General features: G+C 37.7%; 1 protein-coding gene across 19 annotated transcripts in view; it reads left to right on the top strand.

The window, feature by feature from the left end:
• The window catches only part of LOC121324193 (rap guanine nucleotide exchange factor 6-like), a 75,948-nt gene that overhangs the window by 41,207 nt on the left and 20,956 nt on the right, over nucleotides 1-13,785 (top strand). For all 19 annotated transcript variants that reach the window (XM_041265775.1, XM_041265777.1, XM_041265778.1 and 16 more), the window contains 10 exons: nucleotides 3,827-3,958; nucleotides 7,151-7,331; nucleotides 8,645-8,781; nucleotides 9,284-9,439; nucleotides 10,621-10,773; nucleotides 11,160-11,324; nucleotides 11,773-11,880; nucleotides 12,387-12,590; nucleotides 12,961-13,069; nucleotides 13,362-13,596. In XM_041265775.1, the coding sequence (XP_041121709.1) occupies nucleotides 3,827-3,958; nucleotides 7,151-7,331; nucleotides 8,645-8,781; nucleotides 9,284-9,439; nucleotides 10,621-10,773; nucleotides 11,160-11,324; nucleotides 11,773-11,880; nucleotides 12,387-12,590; nucleotides 12,961-13,069; nucleotides 13,362-13,596 (1,580 nt within the window). The remainder of the gene's footprint in view (nucleotides 1-3,826; nucleotides 3,959-7,150; nucleotides 7,332-8,644; nucleotides 8,782-9,283; nucleotides 9,440-10,620; nucleotides 10,774-11,159; nucleotides 11,325-11,772; nucleotides 11,881-12,386; nucleotides 12,591-12,960; nucleotides 13,070-13,361; nucleotides 13,597-13,785) is intronic.

The raw sequence follows: 13,785 nt of genomic DNA, 5'->3' as shown, positions 1-13,785 counted from the left end.
ACTTGCTCTCACACTGGTTTTGCAATTCAAACTGTGTGGCAAGTTAATGGGCATGCTTTCAAAACATTCTGTTTTGGTGGCTAATTTATATGTGCTTGCGTTCATTGTCTGCCAATATAATAGAAATTAAAGAAAAATTATTTCTGCATAATTTATTTGTTTCTAGCCCTTACCATTTTACACAGAGACATATTTTGCAGTATTGGGGGGGGTTATACATTTTGTTTTTGCCATTTATGCAATGTCACATGGCACACAAAGGTGAGACATGTTTGCACTTATAACTGTGGTCCTTGGAATCCAAGAAGTTTGCTCACTCTGACGATTTAATGTAAAGGATAGTAGAGATGCTTGCAAAGGATTGATATTTATGCTGGCTTTTAGTTTTTATTCATGGCTAGAGAGTGGCCAAATATTATTGTAAAATGCCAAGAGATCAGTGTTTTAAAAATGGAAATGATGAAAAGTAATTCTAAAGAGCTGCTTGTCATAAGATGTTCCTTGAGGACAAATGGTGTAGCTTTAAGAGCGCTCATCACTAATTGACTTGATTACAATACCTCTGCTAACAGCTGGTACTGCTTATACTATACAATTGCGTGTTTGGGCCTTTATGAGTTAATTAATAAACTTGCTAAGCATGGTGATATGTAATAGTTAGAGAAGCATCATTTCATTTTTACTTGTATTATTAAGATTGTGCAAAGCTGCCTGCCAGGTAGAATGTGATTGAATAAATAAGGAAGCAGTATGTAATGATGTATTTTATATGCCTCAGTACCACTGCGTGAACACCTGCTTAGCATCTTAAACTTGACCTCCTGAGGAATCTATGGAGGCTTGTTTCTCCCCAATTATAACATGCCCTGTAAAGCTGAAAAGAAACTCACTACGTTTAAACCCTTCATTTAAAAAAAAAAAAAAAAAAAATTAAAATTTGCTTACATAATTAAGAATATGTTTGTCTGGGTAAATAATTGAGACACTGTAGGGACCTTTTTAAAAGGTGGATCAATTAGCGTTTTATTTAAAAAACATCAGTAAATGATAGAGGAGAAATCTGCATTTTTTGTAAGCGTGTTTTCCTTAAATAGATACTCTTGTATTTCGTGTCGTTCGCTTTGTTTGCGTTTTATATACTGTAGTGTTTAGAATGCAACAGCAAGCAAACTTTAAATATATTTAATTAGTTGATTAATGATTTATTAATGAAGCTAACTGGTGGCCCTCCTGTTAGGCAGGACATTGCAGTTCACCTCTGATTAGTAGGGGCCTCGCTGACATGGCTGCAACCCTTGAACACTAGCGCTTCTTAGGCAGCTGATTCAGTGAAAACTTACAGCTGCACTCTTGTCCTGCTCTGTAGTGAGATGTGATCAAAGTCAGTTTCCCATTTTTGCAAACATAGGAGACTAACATTAGTCAGTAATGTACTGTATGTGACCGTCGAACAGGGAAAGACTTTGCACCTTAAAGCAGTGCTGTATATATCAGTTCAATCCACCTGTTAGTGTTAAATGTGTATCTATCATTACTGGCTGGGGGGGGGGGAGGTGGGAATTGACTAATCTCCTATTCCAACAGTAGGCTAGTAAATGATTAGCTCTGGCCAGTCTACTTCGGGTTTAGAATGTACCGTTACAGTAGTGTATGATATGATAGGCTGGGGTTAGTGAAGCTTATAGATTAAAAAAAGAAAAAAAAAAGATGCGGTATCCTATTTCTCCCATATATTCTGTACTATACTGTAGGTAATGAAAATAAGACATTTTGTTGGAGTGGACTTTATGCACCTTACATTGTTCATGGTTATCCTCAGACAGCCCTATCTATACTGTGGCAAAAGCAATTTCTGCACCAGGTCTTTTTGCTTGAAGGTGTTCAGGTCACAGTCTTGCTCTGAGGTTATGTTAGATCAATCAGTTCTGTGATAAGTTAACCAGTGAGTGTGTGTCTATATATAGTAACATGATTTGTTGATGCACGGTTATAGTGACTGGTGCATGTATGTGAGACGTCTGATGTCCCATGCATGCGGCTGGACGATTAATTTTAATACTGGAAGCTGGACTGGTAATTAGACTTGTAACAGCTATTTGGTGGCATGTAACAATGGAAGGAATCTGTTACCAGTTTGCGAGGTTAAAGAATGAAAATGTTATTGCAGAATGAGTTTGACTTTTTTTTTTTAATGGTACATTCATGAATTGAAATATTTAATGATTTCTGTTCCACCTATCTTAAGTCACGGTACATATCCGTATGGAAACACTTCTACCTTCTGTATATGAAAAATAGCACAGCTGTTTGGATTCTGTCATTTGGATTTCAATATTGGCCGTGAAATTTATTTCAAATTAGCTGTTTGTTTTTCTAAAATTTGACCTTTTTTTTTTTTTTTTTTTTTTTTTCTATTGTTAGCTGACTTTCTTAGCTTGCTCTAATATTGTACTGAATTGTTAGGCTACTTAAAACAGCACATTAAACCCTTTGCATGGAGATCACGCATGACTGATCCATGCCTTGTGTGAGGTTTATAATTGAATTTACACTGGAATATATTTGCTACTAACGTCATTGTGCGTCCATATGTATTGCATAATATTGCTTACTTCAATTTGGGATTCCCAGAATTAATTGTTCTAGTACAGCATTATATTAAATAGCAAATGGTGTATTTTAATGAACTTGCTGTTTACTGTAATATTGCTGTGGATTTGAGAATTAAATAATTCATTTTAATGTAATGAAAAAAGGGAAATATGATGGGTTTTAAAGTTGATGTTTATGGAGCTATGCTTTTGCATTTAAAATATATTTTTGGGGGATTTTTGTTGTTGTTTGTTTTTTATGTAAACGCTGGATTAGTCTTCCAGGTTGCAGCTTCGAGCAGAGCTGTAAAAGAGAAACACCAACTAATTTTTACACTTTCAAACTGTCAGTTTAATACAAAAACATACTAACGCAGCGTCTCTGCTTTTCGATCTGATAGACAGGAGGGTCGTCCCGGGTTATAAAGGTCACGTCCACAAGACGGTTGTGGTTGAGATTTACTGTTGGAAATCTGCCAGAGAGGCTGGCAGCACTTAAAGGTCACTTGTCAGCCATAAAAATTATGTCTCTTTTAAACTTTCAAGAAATATTAGGCGGTACTGTATTTCAACGAGGACCTCATCTGCACAGATTTTAAATGTCTAAGTGCTAGGAAAATGTTATTCAAACTGTATAACAATCCATCAGATTTCAGGTCCTTAAATACCACGTTTGTACAAGAGGAAAATGTATAAGGCATGACAACCTTGATTTATGGGTGTGTCTAAGTGCCTATAATAATTCATTATCTCTGGCTTAAATACAAAGCTAATCCCGATCGTGTATTATAAGCTAGGGGTGGATTTAATTAAAGACACATCTGCTTTGACTCGTATTTGGCTAAAATGCAACACTTATTTTCAAAAAGGACTGAAAAGGCATGTGCTTAATTAAGTCAGTGATTTAATTGTGTACTGTGTATATCAGTATGGGGAAAAAAAAAAAAGGTTGTTTAAATGTAGATTTGATCTAGCTCGTAGTTGTGTTTATTTTTTAAAAATCTCTAAACAAGTTCTTCAGTTTTGGAAAGGTACACAGCATCTTGGTGCCAGGAGCTTTTCATCGGACTGGTGGTAACTGAGGTTAATGAAATGTGAATGCTGCTATACTGAATAGTCCTAGGGTTTGGGAAGTCAAGAAGTAGACTAATACATCTCCTGTTATCTTTCAGTAAAGAGTAAAGCTAGCAGACAAAAAATGGCAACTTATTATTTTTTTCCTATTTTTTTAATAGCTTCCTGCAGACCTTACCAAGATGCACCTCACAGACAACCCTCATTCACACATGACGCACGTCCCTCCCAGCCAATCAGGGTGCAGCATTGCCAGTGATTCGGGGAGCAGCAGCTTGTCTGATATCTACCAGGTACTGTACAACCTTTTTTTTTATTAAGTTAGAAACACTTGGTCATTTCTTTACTATACAACCATGATTCCCCCATGTTCTGTGTTATAAATGTTTAATGGTGAATGACTTGAAAAACAACTAACAGGCTCTGTCGATCAGTATTCACATTTCAAAAGCCATTAAAATGTTTCTCAGAGTATTATATTGATATTGTTTTTTGTCAGAAGCTATGACCTGTATATGACCATAAGTACATAAACAGGACATTTATCCCAATGCTTTTTAGACACAAGAATATAAAAAAATGCCACAAAAAATCCTGAAGTTTTAAATAAGTTTATTCTCACAGCTCGCCACAAATAATATAACTATTACCTGCACTTTTACGTACTTCTTGAACAGGAATTTTGAAAGATATGTTATCAACAAAACCTGTTACACAGATAACGTATACATCGACTGTTCTTTTCAGGATGGAAGTTACAAATGAGAATATTCAGAAAAAAACCCAAAATGTCATGACGGCAGAGTGGAACGTTTTGCAAATAAAACGTTTGCAGATCAAACAGAATAAAAGTGCCACTTTAACCTTTTCAGACAACATGCTATGTTTTTCTAGTACTTGTGGGGATGCTTTGAATGCAGGACTCTTGCTGGCATGTAATCATGCAGGAGCCTCTTATTACACGTATTACAATAAAGATTATATGTCCAGCTGCCAAGGAACTTACGGTATTTGCATCACTACTTTTTAAATTTACTAATACATACCTTCATTCCTATAGCAAAGAAGAAATACCTCTAAGTAAATGTCAGGGTACATGACTGTTTAGCAGTGAGAAAAGAAGAGAAAAAGACTGTATTCCTAAATGTCCAGCCTTGTCAGAGTACTGCAGTTCTACCGAAAAAGGATTTTATGTCATTGTCCATCAGGGCTTTCCCAGATTGGAGGCAAGTGGATTGAAGAAACAGTGTTCAGTAACCATGCATGCCTTTAGCACAGATCTCACAGGCATTCATCAATGCAGTTTTACCATTCTTGCCATAGTAAGTCTCACGCATATGTTAAAAAGAACAGTGGTGCAGTCTTGGTTTAGCTCATCTCTTTAAAGATTTAAAGAGAACAGTGTCTCTTGCTCGAGTGCTAAGCTGATCATGTTCCCAAGCTCGTGAGGGATGGGGTTTGAAGAGGAAGTCCCAATCTTTGTTTTGGTCCCCTGTTTCAACGCTTCTAATTATAGAGGATTTGCTTGGTTTCCTGTTGCTCTGGACCCCAGTGATGTTAGTAATCAGAGCCATCTCTTCCCAGCTGTGTGCTTTAAGGTTAAACAGGAAAGTAGCATCCTCTTTGACTCTGCAGAGAGTGATGAGCGGAACCCAACACCACAGCTGTGTGCTACTTTGTTAACCCTTCTAACTGTGTTCAGGGGTGGTCAGTCTTGTGCGATGGCAGTTCAGATACATGTTTTGTGGTTTGATGTGGCTTAATATTGCCATGATCTTTTAAAGATCTTTTAGCGTCCGTTAGCTGTAACTTGACGTGAGGTTCTTCTTTAAAAGAGCCCAGACTCTGATGGGATTGTAGTTTGGTGCACAGCATTCCCTGGCGACACATTGGGGTTGGTTTTAAATGTATTAGTTTCTGTGAACATTGGATTTTCTGCACAGCTCAAATGAAGTACATTTTTGCAGGGTTACCATGCCCTTCTGTTTCTATTGGTCTCAAATGTATTACTGTCCCAGCTGCATATCTTAAGCAGTCGTCAATGGAAGAATGTGAATGAGTGAAGATAGCTGTCAGAGTGCAGAAGGAGGTGCTCTTCTCAACAACACCTCCATTGCTTTTTGCATGGCACTCCTGGCTGTCAGTTAAGGATTAAGAGGGCCCTCTGACTTCCTGTAATGGTTTTGCTAAGCAGGTCTCTCTCACCATACATGGAGAGGACTACAGATCACTTTAAATACGGGTTTTGTCTCTCTTAAATTTGAATGTTTTTATTGGAGCAGATTGCAGGCAAAAATGGCAGAGAAAAATAATAAAGAAAAAAAAAAAAACACCCCCACCATTGGCTAGCTGCCACTGACTGCTGTCAGATTGCTTTGTCTCTTTCACGTCATTTTCAAAGTAATTTCTTTGGCTTTGTACACAGGGGTACTTGATATCAGTATGCCCTGCATGATCTGTGCCAGTTCAGGTGTAGAAATAGTGACAAGGCTGCAGTGAAGTGGAACTGATGTCTCTGCCATTTCCAATAGGCACTAGAAGAAAATTCACAGCAGAATGAAAATACTGCATCTGAGTGGAAAGATTATAGTCTTATCATTTAATATGGCAGTGACATAGCAACAGGTTTGGAATAATATCTTTTTCATACTCCCCTTGTGTACTTACCCTTTTTGAAGGTTCTGAATTTCCATAGATTTCATCCAGAGGATAGTGCTTAAAATATGGCATATTAGTCTACTTTTATCTACTTAATATATATTTTTAGGTTTGCTTTGAGTTTCCAATAGCCTGCAGATTTTATTACATGAAGACATTTGTTTGCTTATTTTTAATGAACTATACACCTATATTCTGCCATCATGGAACATTAACATATAACCCTGAATTTAGCAACTAATTTTGAAGTCTTCAACCAAGCTTTTAGAACAAAGAGTACAGTGAGTTTTTGTTTAATAGCAAGCTAAAACTCATGAAATGTTGGGCATCAGCCACTGTGTGTGTGTGTGTGTGTGTGTGTGTGTGTGTGTGTGTGTGTGTTTCAGTATGTATTTATAGATATGATGTAATACTTTTTCAAGTACTTATCTTAATTGCAGGAGAGTGGCCAAAGCATCTCTTATTATTAAATCTGTTTAACATTTAGTCGTTTTTGCATCTCTTTATCTAGATTAACTGTGTTGCTTTAATTTCCGTCAGAGCTGTGGGTGTAAGATTAAAAAAAAGCAGTAATATTCTTCAAAATGTGTAAGTGGTTATTTTAAAGAATAAGTGCCTATAGCAGTCAAGCCCATGAAGTATTTTCTAAGGGACTCTAAAGGCTTTGCGCATCAGTCTGCAAAGAACAAGCTCTTGCACATTTAGCACATCAGTGGAAGTCATCTATTGTGCAGGTGGGAGGAGGCAGGAGAGTGGGGCCCACACCTTGGCCTCTGCTCGGGGCCCCCCCTGGAGTCACGTGAAATCACAGTTGTGTTGTCCCTCAGGCTACAGAGAGCGAGATCGGGGATGTGGATCTGTCCGGGCTTCCAGAAGCAGCTGTCGATTCTGAAGAGGAGGAGGAGGAAGACGAAGACATCGACCGGGCTTCAGATCCTCTTCTGGGAAGGGATGTGGTTCGAGACTGTCTGGAGAAGGAACCAGCGGACAGGACTGATGATGATATTGGTTAGAAATGCCTTTTTCCTTTTTCCTATCGCTTTTTACGTTGATCATTCATTTGTAAAATGCTGAAAAATGAAGGTTATTTTGTAAGGGAATTATACATTTTTTTGATTAATTTTTTTAAACTGATTGTTTTGAATGGTATGACAGTTGTGGCCAAAATAAACTCACCTTTTAAAATTTGTGTGTGTATACTGAGCATCAAAAGAAACTTATCACATATATTTGAGCATCAAAAGAAATGTATCACTTATATTTGAGCATCAAAAGAAATGTAGAATCACTTGTATCACTTGCTGATTAACAGTTATTATCACGAAGATGCTGCAAAATGATCTGTTGATCTTGGGCAGGTGTTGTGACTCTTGGTCTCCCAGTTTGTGGCCTGGTTATACCATCTTGCCAGGTTTGAAATTGCTGGCTGTGAGCACCCAAGACTGCGAGCCACAGTACGCTGCCCTAGTCCAGCCTCCAACATGCCGATTGCACAAAGGCGCTGCTATCTTGACAGACGTGGCATATTGTTTTTTTTTCTGTGATTTTCTTTATTGCTTTTATTCAAGCTTGCAGTTCAACAGGTGAAAGCACTCCATCCAGTGTCCAATCAACTGTCTCACTAATTAGGTGATTTCGTGCATATGCTTCAGTCACAGTCACTCAAGTGTGTGATGGTCAAGAATGAACGATCGAGTGATTAAAAAGAAACCAAAAACATTTTGTCAGCGTCCATCATTTTGTATACCTTTTTTTTTTTTTTTTCCGAAACTGAATGTGTATAATAGTGATACGTTTCTTTTGATGCTCGGTATACACTGGGTATTGAAATCTCCCTCACAATTTAAAGGGAAGTGCATCACTCAAACCTCATTATAATCTTCATTTAAATTGGATTTTTTTTTATTCCAGATGCAATAAAAACCTGTAGTCAGTTTGATCTTTCACATGTATATTTTTTATTTTAAAGTTACTTGCTGTGCTCTGCTGTGTTTTTTTTTTCTTTCTTTGCAAACACAATTAAATTGTTGGAAGGAAATGGCATTTGAGTTTCAAAAAGCATATGTATAGTTCAAAATAAGATTTCTATACTGAGTTTTCTAGAGCGGATGTTTGGGGTTTAGATGTATTTTTAGAAGAGATAATGACATGTGAAGCCCATGCTGTGCTCAGTTGGACTCAGTTGGACTCCGTCGCTAATAGGCCTTGAAATGCCAGCTAGGTATTCCTCCTGAGAGCATTTTAGGTTCCTGCAGGTAGCCCAGTAACAGTGATCCTGTTTGCTATTCTATTCTGAATTGTTTGTCTCATTGCCCCAACAGAACACTTACTGGAGTTCATGCACCAGCTCCCTGCTTTTGCAAACATGACGTTGTCTGTCAGAAGGGAGCTGTGCTCTGTCATGATACTTGAAGTAGTAGAACAATCAGGGGCCATCATTCTCGAAGACGGACAAGAAGTAAGCGATTGAACACTAGTCTGCAGGATCTGCATTTTGTTGCATGCAAAATAAAATGAAATGTCTAGTTAGAGATCGATACCCTAGCATACCTACCCAGCCGTTCATCAATTAGTGTTTTATTATATGAGAGAATTCCACCGTCAAGCAAATTGACACAACGTTGAAATAAGTATAAAAAGAAATATAAGAACTGATTATAGCTGAACAGAATTATACAACCGTGGTTGTTTTTATTCTTTTTATTGTTGTTTCCAACCAGTTCCATAATTAATTGATCCCACTGAAGTTAAACTCAGTAGTTAAGGAGGTGGTTATCTTGAAATGGAACAGAATAGCTGAGTCAAGTCTCCTCTGCTTTGCAAATTAACAGTGTACAGTGTGTGATTAAACTACAGTACTGTTCTCCAAAGGGCAATTTATTTAGGAATACCAGCTGAAGGAAACCGTTATCAAAGGAGGATTTTTAGTCGCGGCGATACAATCTCTTTTTTCTTTCCAGCTGGATTCCTGGTACGTTATTCTGAATGGCTCGGTGGAAATCGCTCATTATGAGAGGAGTGAGATTCTTTGCATGGGAAACAGCTTTGGGATTTCTCCCACTCTGGATAAACAGTACATGAGCGGAGTAGTCCGGACCAAAGGAGATGACTGCCAGGTATGGGGGGTGTTCCGCAGACCGTTCTACTTGCTGTGATTAACGCTTTACACATCAGAGATGTACAAACCCCACTAAAGCAGGCAGCTGTCCCAGATATGCAACCAGGTGGAGCTGCTGTCTTTTTGTTATCTGGTTCTGCACACCTCATGTAATTTTATATTGGAAACAATATCACAGTTTTTACATGTAACAAGTGCATGAAGTAAACTGCCATATTATTTTATATAAATGGATAAAAGATACATTGTGTTGCTACCGATTGGTACACATCGTAAAGAAATATGTAATTCATAGTTATTTTCTTTATATATAAGGATACCAGAAAGCTTTGTAGATACTGTTTTTTTTTTTTTTTTAAATACTGTAAACATTTGATTGCTAATAAATGATGTGTCAGATCACGAGGTGCTACTTGGTTTAAAAAAAAAAAAAAAAAGTAGGAAGTCTTACTTCCTTTGTTGAAGTTTCTGTTTCTTTAGGAGTGTGAAAAAGGTGCTTTGCTAAGGACCTGGCAGCAATGTGTCAATATAATTATTGGTTATAATAACAAAAATAGATGACAATCACTGGGGTTTCAATTCCTCTGGGAAAATAATGATAGCAAGCTTTTAGTTTAACAAGCCAAGCTACTACCTAACTACCAAACCATCATTAGAAATGGTTTCTCCAAATCAGAGAATTGCTGTTACAATAATGTATTTATTTAGTTTTTGTGCAATTAGCTGAAACAGGGTCAAACCTTCCCACTTAGTCATATGAAATGGGAACTGTGTCTTAAAATAGAGATGTTACAGTTGCAAAGTGGCCTCTGTGTTGTCTAGTTCAGGTTTTTGGAGACATGTAATAAAAGCTAGTTGTTCAAAGGTCAGGATTAGGCTTCACTTTAACAATGATATAAATGCTTTTACATGAGCTCCGAGTGGCTGTAGGAGTCCTGCAGCTCAGGGTGACAGGCTTGGTCTGACTCTGAGGAGTCATGGCTGCCCAATTCAGGCATGATTTCAATTTGGATTCTTTTTTTAGAATTTTTTAATCCGGAGAGGTTTATGCTCCAGACAATTCCAATGCCGAACCAAAAGGATTTTGCGCTATTGTTGTCAGAGTACCCATTGCTGGTGGACAGCAGTGTTTTTATGTACTATAAGTTTCTTAACTGTCCTTATGTCACTGTGGGCCAGTTTGTGTGTATAGCCCAGCAAGACTACTGGAGGATTGTGAACCATGTGGAGAAGAACACACACAAGGTGGAGGAGGAAGGGGAGATTGTGATGGTGAAGGAGCACAGGGAGCTGGACCGCAGCGGCACAAGGAAAGGGCACATTGTCATCAAGGTAATTTTATATGCATGCTGTTTTTAAGACCCTGCACCAGAACTTTACTATGACTTGGCACATTTAAATTCTCCAGGAAGAATCTTAAACACTTTATAAACATTCTTTTAATTTGTGCTGTTCGTTTCCTTTACACAAACTGAAACACCAGAAAACCTTGTACTGTCTGACCCAACCACCGCTTTTATTACAGTATGCAAAGAACAATCAATACATACATTGCTTTAGAAAAAAAAAAAAAAACACAATCAAGTCCACTATGTTTTCATATTTTATATATGAGGATTTTGTAATTATGTGTTTTTTTTTTTACTAGTTGAGATGCATTTTTGGTAAGATTTAAAGGACTTATTAATTGTGTTTAATGTTACCATGTTTTTCTTTAGGGAACTCCAGATCGGCTTATAATGCACTTGGTAGAAGAGCATTCTGTGGTGGACCCCACCTACATCGAAGATTTCTTGCTCACCTACAGAACATTCCTGTCAAGCCCCATGGAGGCTGGAAGGAAATTGTTAGAGTGGTTCAAGGTTGACAGCCTCAGGGACAAGGTCAGTATAAGCAGCCAGTACAGTGTTTAATAATTGATCTGCAGTCATCTGAGAGTGGCGTGGCTTACGTGGATCAGTACTTGTTTTGAGTGCTGTGCAATCAGTGCCAAAAATGGCAGAAATATGTCATTGTAGACACTAATTTCACAAGTATTCCCAAAAATATATGTCATCAAGGTTGCTTGTCATGATTCTGTTTAGAAACGTTGATGATTGTTAGCTCCTTTTGATGTTGTTTGAATACAGGTTGTTAATAGTCATGACTGCTCTGATGTTTAGATTTCAGGGTATGGGCATTCAGTTCGTAGCTCTTTAGGGGAATAGTTATTTTGTTTAAAAGCTGCCACTTCTTCTAAGGTCCGGTTCTTGTATTGTGTAATTTCACATTCTAGGAACCCTTTTTCTATGTTACTAGGGTTAACTCTTTGTTCTCTAAACTTTGTTTTAGGTCACACGGGTGGTGTTGTTGTGGGTGAATAATCACTTCAATGATTTTGAAGGGGATCCTGCAATGACGCAGTTTCTCGAAGAGTTTGAAAACAATTTGGAAATGGCAGTAAGGCTTGAAAGTTTATTAAAGTATTACAATTCTGCTACACCCAAGTTTAAAGTACAGTTCCAATATCGTGATATTACATGCATGTGTAATCGGTGGGCATCTCTTGTATAACGAGAACACCATAGTATGCAATGCAGAATACTATAACCGTACAATACCTCACCTTGCATATAACATGCAGAAATTCTCCCCAAGTAGTGCACATTAAACTCTGCAATAAGCTGCATGGCTGCTCTAGATGGTTCACACACGGTAGACGCCTAAATTATGTTTCGATGTTTGTTTTTTGAATTGTACTTCCCTGAATAATTATCTGCTTGTAGATTTGCTTGCTTGTTTTGAATTTCCCCATTATTTTATGTTGATGCATAGTTAAATTGTAGTTGATAAATAGTTATATGATATCTTGTCATGCAGCTGCGTGCAAATCAACGATGTTCTCATTCTAAAACATTAGGATGTGATTAGATGCCCCGTTAACTGCGCCTTATTCTCTTTTTAAGAAAATGAAAGGTCACCTCCGACTGCTGAACATTGCTTGTGCAGCTAAAGCCAAGTGGAGACAAATAACCCTGCAGAAGCCATCACGAGAGTCCCCTCTCTATTTTAGCCTGCTGGGAGGAAGCGAGAAAGGGTTAGGGATCTTTATTGAATCTGTGGAACCAGGGAGTAAAGCAGCAGAGGCTGGACTGAAACGGGGAGACCAGGTATGCATGCATGTGAAAATTGATCAGTCTTGCTTCTTTTTCATTTGCAGTATACAAGTTTGTTAAATCTATGCTGATCTATGTTACTCAGTGTGTGAAGATTATTGATTGGGCATTTAAAGAAAGAAAATAAGCATTTGTTTTTTTAATTAGAAGTCAAAGGGATGCAAAATTAGATTTTACATTTCTAAAGGGTTAATTAAAAGTATTTACTTACCTCTCATTAGTAGAACAGCTGGGAGAGCAGCTGAGACAGCAAGTGCAGCAGAACTATATTGCAATCAGCTGTTAATTACTTTCTAAAGGATGGGAGGTTTAACCAGAATATATATTATGTTCTTTTTTTTTCCCCCCCACACTTTCCTTTCAGATAATGGAAATAAATGGCCAGAATTTTGAAAACATTGCGAATGCTAAAGCTGTTGAAATCCTGAGGAACAACACGCATCTGTGTATAACAGTGAAAACAAACATATTTGGTAAGTAAGCAAGCAAGCTTTGCGATCTATTAGCAATGTAGAGGGAGTACTAAATAATCAATAATTATCAGTGGCAGATAGATGTGTTTTGTGTTTATTACTAAACAGGAGCATCATAAACCTTTATTTCTGATTATTTTAATTTCTTTCTTTAAACCAGTGTATTATAATTTTTATTTTACCTATTGGTGATAGCTAAAATCTATATGTCGAGAACACATTCAGCATTATTATTATTATTATTATTATTATTATTGTACAAGGACCATTTATTTTATTTCTTCGTTTTCAGTGTTTAAAGATCAGTTGAGCAGAATCACGCACGAAAAGAACGGAATTCCGCATATTCCCAAAATCCAAGAGAAAAAAGCCAACCGCTACTCCATCCCAGACCTGCCGCTGGATGTGGAGCACATGTTTCCTAATGAAAAGGGAAACAAGAAGATCAAAGCCAGCACCGTGTCGGGAGGAAGGAACAAAATCCGAAAGATCCTGGGCTTCAGCATCCTGCCTCCAAAACCTTTCAGGTAAGCAGGCTGCGTACAGAAAAGGAATCGCTTTGATTGTAAAAGCCTCTGGAGGCAGAGCAATTCAATGCTGGAGCTGCAGACTCCTTCCCAGCTAGGTGCAAATGGGAGTGCCATGTCATTTCACCTGGGAGCTCACTAGAGTAACCTCCTCTGATTCCTTCAGTCTCAGAGCTGGGTCTCCAGGCT

This window comes from Polyodon spathula, chromosome 12 (assembly GCF_017654505.1).
Source record: "Polyodon spathula isolate WHYD16114869_AA chromosome 12, ASM1765450v1, whole genome shotgun sequence".
Taxonomy (NCBI): Eukaryota; Metazoa; Chordata; class Actinopteri; order Acipenseriformes; family Polyodontidae; genus Polyodon; species Polyodon spathula.
The sequence above is the reverse complement of the archived record's forward strand: the minus strand, read 5'-3'. Positions and strand labels throughout refer to the sequence as shown.